This window comes from Nesoenas mayeri (assembly GCF_963082525.1).
Source record: "Nesoenas mayeri genome assembly, chromosome: 3".
Taxonomy (NCBI): domain Eukaryota; kingdom Metazoa; phylum Chordata; class Aves; order Columbiformes; family Columbidae; genus Nesoenas; species Nesoenas mayeri.
The window spans coordinates 90,774,084-90,788,713 of NC_137544.1; the positions used below are offsets into that span (position 1 = coordinate 90,774,084).

The 14,630-nt window shown below is 41.2% G+C and overlaps 1 protein-coding gene across 1 annotated transcript in view; it reads left to right on the forward strand.

The window, feature by feature from the left end:
• The window catches only part of PLB1 (phospholipase B1), a gene marked incomplete at both ends in the record, with an annotated part of 101,448 nt that overhangs the window by 56,943 nt on the left and 29,875 nt on the right, over positions 1–14,630 (forward strand). The window contains 10 exons of the mRNA XM_080341461.1: positions 2,639–2,720; positions 3,362–3,466; positions 4,147–4,242; positions 4,702–4,773; positions 5,367–5,426; positions 5,832–5,892; positions 6,604–6,662; positions 8,429–8,496; positions 9,516–9,559; positions 10,703–10,811. Coding sequence (XP_080197587.1) covers positions 2,639–2,720; positions 3,362–3,466; positions 4,147–4,242; positions 4,702–4,773; positions 5,367–5,426; positions 5,832–5,892; positions 6,604–6,662; positions 8,429–8,496; positions 9,516–9,559; positions 10,703–10,811 — 756 coding nt within the window. The remainder of the gene's footprint in view (positions 1–2,638; positions 2,721–3,361; positions 3,467–4,146; positions 4,243–4,701; positions 4,774–5,366; positions 5,427–5,831; positions 5,893–6,603; positions 6,663–8,428; positions 8,497–9,515; positions 9,560–10,702; positions 10,812–14,630) is intronic.

Sequence of the window (14,630 nt, forward strand, 5' to 3'; positions counted from 1 at the left end):
GGGGTTTTCTTAGTTGATCACTTTAAACTAGCTTTATTTACAGATTTCTCTTTCTACAGTCTTAAAACTCTCCTTTATGCTTCTGTGGCTTCTGATCTCTGTAATCTTATTGTTGATTATTATTTTATTGTTAATTAGTCTCTCAAGTAGATGTCTGGGATGCTTAATTGTAAAGCACCTGCTGCCTTGTGGCTCAACAGTCCCCACAGGTCTGCATAAATCTGCCACTGAGGTGGCAGGTCTGCACCTCAGTGAGATTCTGGTGACTCAGGCAGGGTCCAGTGTGTCCCCCCAGACTTGCTCCTGGCAGGACTTGTTTGGCTTCAGAAAAGCAAGTCTCTGCTTGTCTAGACAGGCAGGCAGAATAACCTTGTCCAGCTGAATGTAGGCAGCTGCTGCTCCTCCTGCTGTTTGAGCTGAGGAGCTGATACTGGACACCATCAGCATGGTCTGTAAGAGTTAGCTTGCAGGCCAGAATCATGGGAGGACTACAGGGTTTCCCGTGGTCTTGCTGAAACATCTGCTTTGAATCCATCCTGTTGGATCCCTCTGTTGGTACAGATAGTGTGGACACTTGAAGGGCCCCATGAAAGAAGGTGGTTTTACAGGAGGGACATAAATGCAATCCTCTGGCTCTGATTTAAGGGCTCTTTGGTGGCTGTCAGTGGAATGTTAACTTTAAAACTCAGAGTGCTGCTGCTTCTGACAAGAAGTTGTTTTTAACGTAAGTTACAGGCTAGAGCATGCGTGTATATCAACATGCCAATCATCAGACAAGGATAATTTTTATAGCCTTTAAGATTTGATTATATCAAGGTACCTGTAACCTTTTCTCATCATTTCAGTGCCATGCTCAATTTGCCTGTCTGGCAGGAAGCCAAGTTTAGAGGGTACTTAGCAGATCCTGTGTAGAGTAATAAATGCCATGCTAGTGGTTTGAAGAAGGACGTGAAGGAGGCTTCTGACCTTGAAAGCTTGTCTCTTTTTTTCTGAGAACAGCAAACAACCCAAAAAGAGATTACGTCTCCACTAATTTTGCCTTTTTATATTGCTGAAATTCTTCTGAAAAAACAGCTTAGTTTTGTATTGCCTTTCATATAGATGCACTGCAGAAGTAAAATCTTATTTTGTTAGTTGCTCTCCCGTAAGGCAAGTTTGGAGGTAGTGGCTTGTGCATGCTTTATACGTATCAACTGCATCTCTGCAGGAGGTATTTCTTAAAGAGCTCTCTCAGGGATGCCTTACTATGACCACATGGCTGGATTTATTAAAAGGAGTCCTTTTTCTTATTTGGGTTTCTCAAGTGACAATGAGGTGTGCCCAGGAAGGGGCAGCATCAGAAGAAAAAAGTCATTTGCTAGAAGGAGCAAAATTTCAGTGAAGGATTAAAAGTTGGCCAACATGAATTCACAGAAACTTAAAATAACTCCTGTTGGAATTGCTCTCTAAGGATGGAGATTCCAGCCTCAATCTTGGCATCTGTTTTGGTGCTCTACCATCTTCCATGTGAAACATGCTGCAACTTGTGACCCTCTCAGTTGATTAGAACGAATTTGTGGAAATTCTGTTTTGAAGGATGCCTACATAGTTCCGCAAAAGCAAACCATGTTGTGTAGGTGAACTTACAAACAGGTTTTGTGGTGGATTGGCCACAACTGGCAGCCAAGCACCCACACAACTGCTCATTCACCCCATCCCAGCAGCCTGGGAGAGAAAACAAGAAGAATGTGAGCAAGAACACTTGTGGGTCAAAATAAAGACAGGGAAATCACTTACTGAGTATCGTTGCAGGCAAAACAGACTTGACTTTGAGGAATTGAACTTAACTTATTGCCCATTAGCATAAATATTTAATTACTGATTCAGGTATTGGTAAACACACACCAAAAAAGATAAACGCTTGAAGTGCCTGTCCTCCCTTGTTCCTAAGCTCAGCTTCACTTCAAGCACCATTCTCTCTGCCTTTTTACTGCCGCAGGGTACCCTCTGTCCCTTCAGTGCAGCATTGGTGGCACAGGGTGTTGGAGTTTGGACATAGCAATATGTCTTTCACTTCTTCCTTCTCGCTCTTGTCCTGTGCTCTGGCATGTGTCTGTCAGATGTACCCCTGCTCTGGTGTGTGCTCATCCACAGGCTGCAGTCCCTTCAGGGAAGGCCTGTTCTGCCATGGAGCACCTCCTCCTCATTCCCACTGTTCTCCTTTCCCTTGCTGGTGTTTTCTGCCCTTTCTTAAGCGGAGGCATCACCATTTCTGCTGAAGGTCTCAGCTGTGCCCTGTGATGGATCTGCTGGAGCTGGCTGGAACAGCAGGGTCCAGCACAGACATTCCTAGACTCTCCTCCCAGAGGTCAGTCCTGCTGCCAAAACCTTGCCATGGGCACCCATTATGGGTTTGTTTGAGTGTTTTTTTGCTTGCGTGAAGCCTTTTCCTCACTTTGTTTGTGAATTTATCCCTAATAAATGTGTTTCTGCTCAAGAATTGGGGCTGTGCAGAAACTCAGAGGTGAAAGCTAATGCTCCCATTGAGCAGCCTTTCAGAGAAATCCCCCTCGGAGAAGTTTTTAACCCCACAGCTTGTCAGCTTGATAACAGGGGAAAAAAGAGGAGCGAATCTCAGAGCCATGCTCTCATCCCACAGTATGCTGTGCCCTTGTGTTATAAACCCAGAGGACAATTCCAATGAGTTGAAGAAGTTGGTCTACTTCAACAAAATGTACCAGGTAAGGCGTGTGGCATTTATTACAGCTTTAATGTAGTCCTCTTGGTGATCAAGGGACCACAGAGGGGCTAACATTTGGAGATGGAGGACAGTTTCCACTCATTTTAATGACATATTAGTAGTTGTGATATTAAAAAAAAAAGTGAGGGGGAGATGAGAGTAGGCTCAAGATCTTTACAACTCCCATTCATCAAAACAACAAAACAGATGAGGAAAGAAATTGTTAAAGAGCCGTAGATAGTAGAGCATGTCAGAGTGTCAGCAGTTTTTTGTTAATTTATCTTGCTGGAAATCAGGTTAAGTCAAAGAAAATGATAACTCAGGAATAAACTTTGGACATGGGATGTCAGCCAAACAGAAAACACCTTGGTAGTTCTGAAGAACGTGTTTTTGACAGAAAATCTACTTACTGAGCAGGTTGCCTGCCCATGTCAGTCGGGGAGCCATCCCCAGGATGCTTCTCTGCAAAGAACCCCGGAATGCCTGTCTCAAAAAGTGGGCTTTTTGTACAAGTTAGGAACCACGGCCATGCCTGGTGTCTGCGCTGGGGAGGCGGAACCCCTGGCTGAGGTGATGGACAGAGGGACTCAATGAGCTGAACGTAAAGGAAGGATAAGTGACAACTTTTCTTTGACTCTTTAGGAGAGAACCCGTCAGTTAGTGGAGAGCGGAAGATATGACACTACGGATGATTTCACAGTGGTTTTGCAGCCATTTCTGTTGAATGTGAGCATGCCAAAAACACAGGTAAAAACAACCAAAACACCAACCTCTACATTAAATCCTAGTGCAATTCACTGACTTTTTGAAATTGTCTTGGCTGTAATGTGACCAGCAGTTTTCTGGCCTAATAACTATTATATTCTGTTGAGTGAACATCTAAAATTGCAGAAAATGCTTATGGAAGAACTTGGAGGTAATATGCAACAAGAATATAGACCTTGAAGACATGATTTTGGTCACTAAGTCTACTCCACTGCAATCAGACAGCAATGCAATAGATACTTAGTTCGAAGTCTTCACCAGGGAACACTCTGCCTATATCTCCCCATGCATCACAAAGTCCCTTCCAGTACTTTGGTAGATGACTCTTAGTACAAAAACGCATGTGCTTCAAAAGACTATAATGTGTGAATCTCAGGGGAAATAAAGAATGCAATCAATATATCTTCCCAGGTATTCTGTAACCAGAGTCATAGTGGTCTGTATTTTTTTATTACTTTTGAAAATCCTATATTAAAACACTTCAAAAGGCCTCTTGGTTCTGAGTTACTAGTGTTGTCTAGCTTGGTTTAATTTTCTTGGCTTCAGGGGTCTTTGCAGCTACTTTGAAGTCAGCTGGGATATTTCACTGGAAGAGAGGGGGTACAAAGCACAGCTTGTTGCACATGTATTGACTCTGTGACAGCACCTGTCTCGTTCTCTAGGAGGGGTTCCCAGACACTTCATACTTTGCCCCGGACTGTTTCCATTTCAGCCAGAAGTCTCATTCCTACCTCGCATCTGCTTTGTGGAACAACATGGTGAGATTTTTAAAGGTTCTATTGGTCACTCTGTGTCTGCTCCATCCTTCCCTTGGCTGAAAAAAATACCCACAGGGAACTACCACGTAGCTAGCCCTATCTCTTTTGAATGGTTAAAGGTGTTTACAAAAGAAAAGCATAACCATGTGCAGAAAGGTCACCTGAACTGTTAAACCAGTCATATCAAACCAGTAAATCTCAGTATATGTTAAGGCTTGGGGTGTTTGACTTGTCTCAGGGAGGTGATGCCTGCCTGGCATATTGGTCATCTGGCCATGTTCATGGCGTGTGGGAATTCACCTCTTCAGCATGCAAAGCAGCTATCGGCATGGGTGCAAGTGCACTGCAGTTGTCTTGCTGTGCTGCAGAGGTGGTTTCCAGTGGCTGGTAGCACAGTGTTACCTGTTGCTCTCTGGTACTGATTCACTTTTCTCCTGTGTTTCTTCCTTTTTCTTACAGCTGGAACCCTTGGGGGAGAAGACAATTTATGAGCAACTACAAGCTGCGGTTGTTATCAACTGCCCAAATGAGGTAAGTTACAAGAGTGTCTGTGTTTGTGTAAAGCTGCTAGGGGTGGCTGGGAGTCTGTGTGAGCCTGGAGTGCTGACTCTTCCCTGCATGTTTCGTGCCACTGCCACCAGTAGCAGTATGAGCTCTCCTCCATGGGAGGGAGGGCAGGCTTGTCCCAGGACTAAGCTTTCTCACAGCCATATGTTGCAGCTGGCCAAAACATGAGGATGGGTTATTTGGCCTATGTAGTCAAGACCATCAAGTATCCACACTGAATGACAGATCTTCAGTGGGGGAAACAAGAGAAATGCTGGCACCAGTCAGCACAGCTCTGCAGAGGTCACTGGGACTACCCTGCAGTGGGAACACAAGCTTCTTGTTAATCACGCACTTCAGGGTCCCAAGGGTATTCTGTGAGTTCTGATTGGGTAAAAATAGTGCCTCAGGTTTACACTGTTATTGTGTGAATATTAAAAATGCTACTTTTTTTTTTTTAGTCCCTGGGATTCATTTGCATCAAGTTGCTAATCATCTGAAAACCAAAGGCTGGGGAATGGAAATCTGTATGTATTCCTCTGATACTTCGCATTGACTCAGATTGCCTTATTTTGTAGGCTGAGCCATTCCTGAAGACATATAAGAACAGCAATTACACATACCCTAACCAAACTCCAGTAAGTGTCAACATCACCTTCCCACTGTTACTCTGCTGCGTCTGTTCCTGTATGGTAACCAGATGAGTCATGCTCTGCACCACAGGTAAAATCAGTCTTTGGCCAGATATGTTTGGGAGGCAGAGTGCATGGCAGGGAACAGGAAAGTATGCCTTGAGTTGGGCAAAATACATGCAGAAACACCTGTAAGAGCACATGCTCAGACAGCACGGTTACCAGTACAGGATCCTGCTCTAATCTGAGCAATACTGAATATGACTATTGAATTGAGTAGCCAAGACCCATCTGGTTAATTGCATGCTAAACAGGGTCTGGTTTATCTCCTTGGCCTCTACTAGGAAGATCCACATTGCTACTCACTGTATTTCCTAGCCAAATACTATTCAGCTTTCTTCTTCTCTTTAGAATTATGGAAGCCAGCTGCTATGCGAGGACAGGTCTCCATCCTCCCCTCCTCCAACTTCAGGTAGTCTTGTCTGTTTTGTGTAAGAGGCTGTATTACTTTCAACTGTCCTTCAAGATTAATTTTTATTTTTTGTTGAAATGACTGCTGAACTGTGAAATGCTGCTCAGAGAATGTCATGTTTTTCAGCAGCTGCTTAATAGATAGAATGCCATACTGTCACGCAAGGTAACATTCTGACTAAGTAGCTCCACTTAACTTGCTGCCAGTGGAGAAGTTCAAAATATCTTGTGATAAAATCTGAATTTGTGTGCTGACATAGGCTGTACGTGAGACCACCTAAATCTTGGGGAAGGAAACTGCAACTCCAGCTTCATGCATGTTAGTCTAGGACATACCAGTATTCAAACAACTTCTTATTGTCTTCTCAGTCCTTCTCTGCCTTCTTACAGCTTTAATATGCTGTTCCTGCTTTGTCTGATATTGCATTGTTTTACCTTCATCTTGGTGCTGGATATTGTTTGCAGCTTACTGTTATTTGCTCCTTGCTCTTTCTTTTTTGTAACAAAGGTAACCATTGAGATGCTGAATAATATGCATATGCTGCTTCTACAACCATCTGAGATGAGCTGGAGAGAGGTCTTGTTTTATGACCTGGATATTGCAAAAACATGTCTGAGCATCAGGATGCACAATGGCATGTTTCACAAATACAGTGGTGAAAAAGAATAGCTATGTCCTATCCAGGTTCAGCTGCATCTCTTTCCTTTGCAGTGAATTCTCTAAAACCAGCTGATGTGAAAGTTATAGCAGCCCTTGGGGATTCTTTCACGGTAAGACGATAAGTGTTTTTACTGTTCTCTGCAAACATGTGCCTGCTGTGGTGGAGGGGAAATAGCTGTTGTACCTAGAAGAAGAGATCCATGCATTCATGGATTATAATAGATCTAGACGCCAGAACAAGAAAGAAGGTGTCAGTTCTCCAGCACTGTTCCCCCCACGCACATATTCACATGCTTTTGAACTCAGGAAAATCACAAAGCAAATCCTTTAAAGGGGTACTTAAATGGTTTGCTGAGTTTGAGACAGAAGAGATCAGATGCTGTTGAAACTAATGGGACATAGCACAAGCCTTAGGTAATTGAATTTTTCAAAGGTTCCCTGAATAGAAACAGACTGTTGAACCTGTTCTTTTGCTTCAGTTCTTTCAGGAATAGAGTGTGACTAAGGGATGTTGGATAATAGCATTTTATTCATTTTAACGTTAATGAGGTAAGGATGTACAGGGGTGAGAGCCCTCTGACTTTATCCTTCAGAAGATATTCAGTCTTTCTATTGTGCCTGTGTAGCTCATAGCTAATTTCTTTATCAAGATGTAGTTCTTGCTGGGGATTATTATCTTTGGCAATCTAGAAGGAATAGGTCTCAAGATTCAGACATCTCGTATTTGAATTAGATCTTTCTGGCTAATATTTTCACACTGGTCTAAGACCAAAACTCTACAGCCAGCTCAAAGGAAACACTGGGCAGAAAGTCATACTCGGAAGGTAAGTTTATCTGAATCAGAGCCATAACAAGGACATTGTGTGTACAAACCATGAAGCCTTTACAACTATCTGGCAGGCATGTCGCTAAAACTCCTACACCCAGGAGGCTGCCGAAATAAATAGAGGCATTTGAATGTAAACCTACAAATTTGACAAATGGAAGATATTCTGTATATAACTGTGGTTGCTGTATTATAATATCCAGGACCCTGCAGCTGTTTCTGCTTCTAAGTATAGTCTGTAGGAACTGAGAATAAAATCTGCTTTCATAGAATGTGCGGTGGTGCATTGCTGTCTCAGAGCTACACTTGGCCCATGTGTAGTTATTCTGAACATCAGTTTTCCATTAATTCAATAAAGCTTATATACAGAAGAAAATGTGGTATTCTGGTAGTATCTGAGGTAGCAGCAAATAGTGTGCCTGCTCTTGTGCTATACTGAAGTACTAACCTGTACCCAAATTTAGCATGAAAATATAGTATCACAGCTAGCAGGCATTCTGCTTCTGAATTATGGTCGTGTTTTAGGAGGGATGTAGTTACTAGTTTACATCTTTCTTTAGGGTAGGTGTACATGGTGCTTTCCTCCTTGTTGTAGTACTACTATAAGTCTCTCCATTTAGCACAATGCTTTCTAAATCAGTGTAAAGGTTTAACAGTGCTTCTTTCTAAGATGTTTGCTTTCTTTGTTGAGTTCATGTAGGGTTTCTTATCGTTAGCCAAAAAGTTTTATGTGTTTTTTGAGACATTTTCAACATTCTTGAGTAATGCAACCATAATGAGTTATTCAGCTCATCTAGACCCATAAGAAGACAGCCTTTGTTCCATGGCTCCATCATATATTTTATACATCATATGCAATATGATGCTTGTAAATAATTAAAAAAAAAAAAAACCGATGCACTCTCAGGAGGAAGGTTGGGGAAAGGCCAGATGCCTTCTAAAGCTTTTGAAGAAGTACATTCAAAAGTAAATAAAATTACTGTGTCTTAATGACTATTGTATTAGTAATTGTGCTTTAATTTCATTTGGTTAATGAAAAATAATGTCCAGGCTGGCACAGGAATTGCCTCAGATAGTCTCCAGGATTTGGACACTGTATACCGTGGGCTGTCTTGGAGGTAAGTCTTCAGCCAAGGTGATGAGAAAATGTGTGTGCTCTCTTGTAAAGCATACTATTCTCTTCCACATGTTTTGGGGCTTTTGGCTATCAGAATTTTTTTTGGAGGGGGCAGTGGGAAAATATTGCTTCTTGGGCTAGCATGTCTTGTGAAGATGTATCAAGATCTAGGATTTGTTATAAGGGTAGCTTCACAGAAAATGTTTTCAGCATTGGATTTTAAGATAGCCTTTTAACTTCTGTCCTGCTTTCATTTTTGGCTGCTTGTGGCAGTTTGTATTTTGATGGCGGGATGGCAAGTTGGCAATCTACAGAACTGGAACAAAGTTTCCGGAACAAACAAGACCGAACTGGTTGCTTTTGGGATGACTTCTCAAAGTTTGCTATTTCTGAACTTTTTGTAGCATCATGGAAAAGAGTGTGTTTAACTGGAAAACTTTTACCAAATGCAGCACTCAGTTGTAAAAGACTAAATTTTTTTGATGTGGCAATCTAGCTCAGTTGACACTGACTGATGCAGTTCTGTGCCATCCTAACCCCTCTCCATAAATCAGTGTGGCCTCAGTGTGTCCCACCAGTTGAAAGCTGGAGAGAACTTACCCCACGCAGGAAGCAGAAGAGGCTGAGGAGCTGCTGCCACAGCTCTCCAGTTACCCAGGGCCTGGCTGGTTGTGCTGCCTTAGTGTGGCTTCAGGAGCCCTCTAAGTTCACCTTCTAATATGCAGTACTTCATGATTCAATCATACGAGCATGTAGCTGTCTCAGGCATTTTTCTGCTGTTTCATAATGATTGACTGTACTCCCATAAATCCTTCTGACAAGCATCTTTACAGCTGAAACCTCAGCCATTCTTCCCAATAGCACTTCCGCTTCTCTCCTCTCCATGTAATCTGATATATTGGTAGTTACCAAATTAATCACCCTTCACTTTTTCTTATGATGCGTGGTGGGTTTTCCCTTTGCTTATTGTGTGTGTTCAGATAATTGATGGGTGACTGGGATTTCTCTTTCTCATTGTAGTATTGGAGGAGATGCGTCATTAGCAAATGTGACAACTCTACCTAGTAAGTAAATGCTTTGTTACATCTAATTGGAGAAATTAAAGAGGGGGAATGGGCTGATTTCTCATACGTTTACAGAACGCTCTTAAGTATCTCAAAGCTGTTTTGAAGTAATTAACACAAAGTACCTTTCAAATAAACAGTATCCTAGGACTGAAGAATAAAAAGTCAGCTTCATCAGAAGCAGCTAGAAATTCCCTTCCTTTCTTTTCCCTCTCCCTTCTCAGCTGCTTGGTGAGTGTTATTTGAATTTCCAAATAAGTTTGCAATGTCCATGCTTGTGATGTAATTAACATTTGCTTTTAATAATTAACATTTGCTTTTAATAATTAACATTTGCTTTTAATAAATATCCCACCACAGCTTTTTCCGAAAACAGATGTTTACATAGAGTAGATGTCTTTGGTATATAAAGCTGACTACTTGTACATGTAACCTGAAGGGAATAATTTTAACTTTCTCTTCAATGAAACATGCAACTTCTTGTAGCTCAGTCTATTGTTAACAAAAAGCCACTGGAGTTTCAGTTTTGATCAGCTGTAATAATAAAATTCCATTTGAAGAGGGCCAGTGAACTGTCTGTGTGTTGCCCATTTATTGTAAGCAGAATGTAATAAGAATATAACTAGAATAAGCAATTAATTGATTCACTGGATGCTATTACATTTGACAAAGCCTTCATTAAAATGTGGTTAAATTCAGTCTTTGAGATTAAAGTAACTTTTACAGTTTACAATGTGACCATTTTCACTTTCAGCTGCCAATTACTTTGTCGACTTCCTTTTGGAAATTACTATGGAGGTAATGGAGAATGTGGTGGGATTTTGTACGAACCACACATCTGAGGCTTTCTTCTTCAGATTTGTCAGTAGTGTGAGAATTTGCACAGCCCTGAAGTAGTCCCAGATCCTGAACACAAGCTCCTGCTGGGCTGAAGCTCCCTTCAGGCTCACCTCACAAAGTTGCCATTGCATGACTGAGGATTTTATTTCAGGCTTTAACCCCTACAACCTGAGACAGAACTCCAGACAGACGTTGTCAATCCTGCTCACGTCAACCACCGACGAGGGTGCTGGTGTGTGCCAGTGCCTGCAGGCAGGGAGCAGACCTAGGTCTTTTCCCTTCATTGCCGTCTTTCTTTTTCAGACATCTTTCGAGAATTCAATGGTATGATCATGGGCTATTCGACTGGCATTGGCAGTGAGAATGATTCGAATGCATTCTTTAACCAGGCAGTTCCTGGAGCACAGGCTGAGTACGTAGTTTTGGTTTACATTTGCAGGTGACGGATGCTTCATCTAATTCTCTTTCAACTGTCTCATGTGCTGTCACAACTTGCTCTGAACAGCAAGCAAAACCAGTCTAGTTAGAGTTGAAAGTTGGCTCAAAACCTATTAAATGTGTGGGCTTATTTCATAGGTGAATTTTCAATGAAGCCAACTGTCCTGGTTATGAAATCCACAAACAAGGAACCGGCAGAAACTGTTTAGTGGTGGTGGGTTCTACTCTTCATCTTAAACATCTATTCAATTATTTAATCATCTGTCAATAAATCTCTGAGAGCACAGATATTTTCAGAAAATGAATGTGTAGTGAATTGGTAAAGAGATACTAGGAGAAAAACTAGCTGAAATCTTTCATAATTCTGTCTTCAGGCTTCTGGATAAGCAAGCAAGAGCAGTCAAGACAAGAAAAAAAACCCCAAACAAACAAAACCAAAAAACCCCAACCAACAAAAAAACTCCACCACAACAATAAAAACCAAAACCAAACCCAGAACAAACAAACAAAAACCAAAACACAAAAAACATCCACAAAACTCAAAACCAACAACCCAGACATATTCTGGAATCTGAAGAAAGGAGAATTACTGATGGTCATATATGGGTTTTGGTGCATTGCAGACCTAGCGATTGTAATGTCTTGCAGTCATCTGAATTTGGCTCTTTGCTTTTAGTCACACCTGGGAGGCTGCATGAGTTGAGCTTTGCTATACTGCTTGTGCTAAAAATCCCTGGCTTATTGAAAGAGTCAGTGCTGTTTAATTAACAAAACAGATGGCTTCTGGAATTCAGTCATGGTTTGGGCACAGGCTCTGGCAGACCATGCCTGGATTTGACATTGTTAGTTGATATTACCCAGAACTTTGTTTGTTTGTTTGAAGAAAATTTCCTCTTCCCAAAGAGGTCTTGGAAGTGAAGTTGAGAAATCAAGTGAGGTGTCTGATTTTGCTGTATCTAAGTAAAGATTATTAGTTTTTATCAGGTATTTTTATTACTCTCCTATGGACCATAAGTAACTTCTGACTCATACTAGCAATTTCAGTAAATGCTTGGGTTTCCTCACAGAAATAGTCTGCTAGGTGTCCTGAGATATCCTACAGCCCCCCCATACCTGAGAGAAGGGATTTTGTTTCCTAGTGATGATTGAATGTATCTCTGTGTGCCCGTGAAACCTGTGCAAGGAATATGGCTCTGATTCAGTCATTAATAAGAATTTAGTAACATACTTCTATGTGCAGTGTATATCCAGATCAGCTTCAGCTTTTGGTTGTTACGGGAAAGAATGAGATACATGCCTGTCTTGTATTTTGTATCAGTTTAATCCTAAACAGGTTTTTTGGAGTGGTGAGAGGACTTGAAACAGGATATACAACCTCTTAAATCACCAATAAGACTTAAAGCAGTTTATATCAGTAGCAACGGAGGCATTACTGTTAAATAGTTATTTGTTAGTTGTACGAAATGAGTTGGTAGATGTTATTCTAATGAAAACTCATCTACTTCATCTGTACCAATTAGTCTTCTATTTTCCCATGCAAGCAGCTGGACTGGATAAATATAATGAAGTGGAGCTATCTATGATCTGCAGCCATGGTTTGTAAACATTCAGCAAGGAGATGCAGACAACAATTATCCCAGACTTCTGGTCTTCTGTGGTTTCTCTGTCTCATAACTCTCTGTAGAAAGGTGTGCAAAAGTAAAGTCGTGTAAACTGCTACACTAATATCCCTGAACTCTGAGATGCTTTTTTGGGGGTTCTGTTCTGTCATATTGTGGCTCTTGATGCCTCTGAGAAGATGAATGCATTCTAGTTGGATATGAAAGGTATTGCAACAAAAGGAAATTTTTCTCCTGCTTTCAGTGTTTGACCCTGAAATGATGACGCAATCCAGCATTTTTTCTTCATCAGCCAAAAGTATCCATTTTTTTATGATTCAGGGGGTAAAAAGAGTCCACCAGCTAATGCTAGCATTTTGGAATTGTTACCTGGCCTGTCTCATTTTTGAGTGCTAATCTGGAAACTTCTTTCCAGAAGTTCTGGGACCTTTCTGAAACCAGGTAGTTCTGTGTCCTTGCCAGCTTTTGGAAACCAGATATAAGGGTTTCTTAAAATGAAATCTGTGGTTGCTTTGAAGATCTCTTTAGTGAACTTGATGGCAATGTAGCAATGCAGCTCTCATTCAGCAAAATATTGCTAACCCTACCTGCGTTCATTGCCAAAGCGCTTATGTACATGCTGGAGTTAAGGATAGATCTGAAGGATGTTGCTGAAGCAAATCCTGGCTGAGATACCTGATTTCATACGGAAAAAAAGGAGGTTAAGAATTTAAGACTGAGAGAACAGGTGTCAGAAACTGTGAATACCTGTATTTCTCGTTAGCAAACTGTTTCTGTTGATCAACATCTAAATTTGGTGGAAACTGCAGCTCAGGTTTGGGTGATTGCTGGCACTGCTTCATTCAAGATGTTGTTAGATCCCACTGACTGTGTTGGCTCAGGATGCATCAGCACTTCAATGTCTGCATGAGAAATCAAAGGTGGTGCAGACTGTCAGCTCAATATGTGGCCTTATCCTCTGGATCAATATTGAAGTCAATGCCCTAGTTTAGGGTTTTCCATGTTAAGAACAGAAGGAAATTGTGATCACTTGTGGCTTGAGATAGCTTTGGGATGTAAATAAGTAGATTATGACATTGGACAAGGGTAGCGGTGATTAGAACTATTACATGCATGCAGTGTCTGTGTCACAAGTAGATGTATGACAGGGCTCATTCCTCAGTAAATACTCCTATGTTGGTGTTGGATCAGTATCCATTTGTGGAAGGTAGTGGGAGATATGTCCTGTTCCTACAAGTAAACACAGTGTTGCTTATTAACGTCAGCTGATATGATTCCAGAGATGATAGACAGTCAGTGAAGTGTTTCTAATGAGCCTGGAGGGAGATGCAGCTCATACCATACTGAAGAGCTGCCTGGAAGGCCAAAGCTTTCCAACCACATTCTCTTTCCTATGCATATTTGAGGATCAACGTGTCAGGGCAGTCAAACAAGGCTGAAGTGTTCAGCCTAGGTAACTCAAAATTCATTGCAGTTTATATTTAGAGACATATATATATATATATATACATGTGTACGCACACACACACACACACACACATATATAGTAAATATATATGTGTATATATATAAAAAAAGAAACAGTGCTCACCTGGTTATTGGAAAACTGCAAGCTGTCATCTCAATTTATCTGAGTAATCTGGAAAGCTTCCTGGGTTTTTAATTACCATGGAAAGGTAGTATGCATAGAGTTGTTTTACATAATTGAAAATTAAGTGTTGGTTCCAAGCGCAGGCTACAGAAATGAGGGAGGTATGCACAGTGATCTCTGACACACTTCACCTTTGCAGCAGGGTGAGCTGTGCTTTGTGCACAAATGTTGCTCCAGAGGTCAATTAAATATTTGGTCTTTGGATTGCCTTGTTGTTTTAGTCCATGAGGAATAGGTTGATAGCAGCCTACTTCTAAACAGGCCATCTGCTTACAAACATGTTGGTGTGTCTGGCTCTTCAGCTGTTTTAGGTGCGAAGCCCTGTGATAGAAACCGAACTTATGGTTCCGGATTGATTACTGAACTTAAGTAAATTCAGTATTCAAGTTCAATTTGATGTTGACTTTCCACAAGGATATGAATGTGTAATTTGATCATGGCAACATGAGAACTGTACTTTCTTCTCGCTCAAACCTTCTGATATCTGACAACTTGATATAAGGTGTCTGAAGAGTGTTAATGT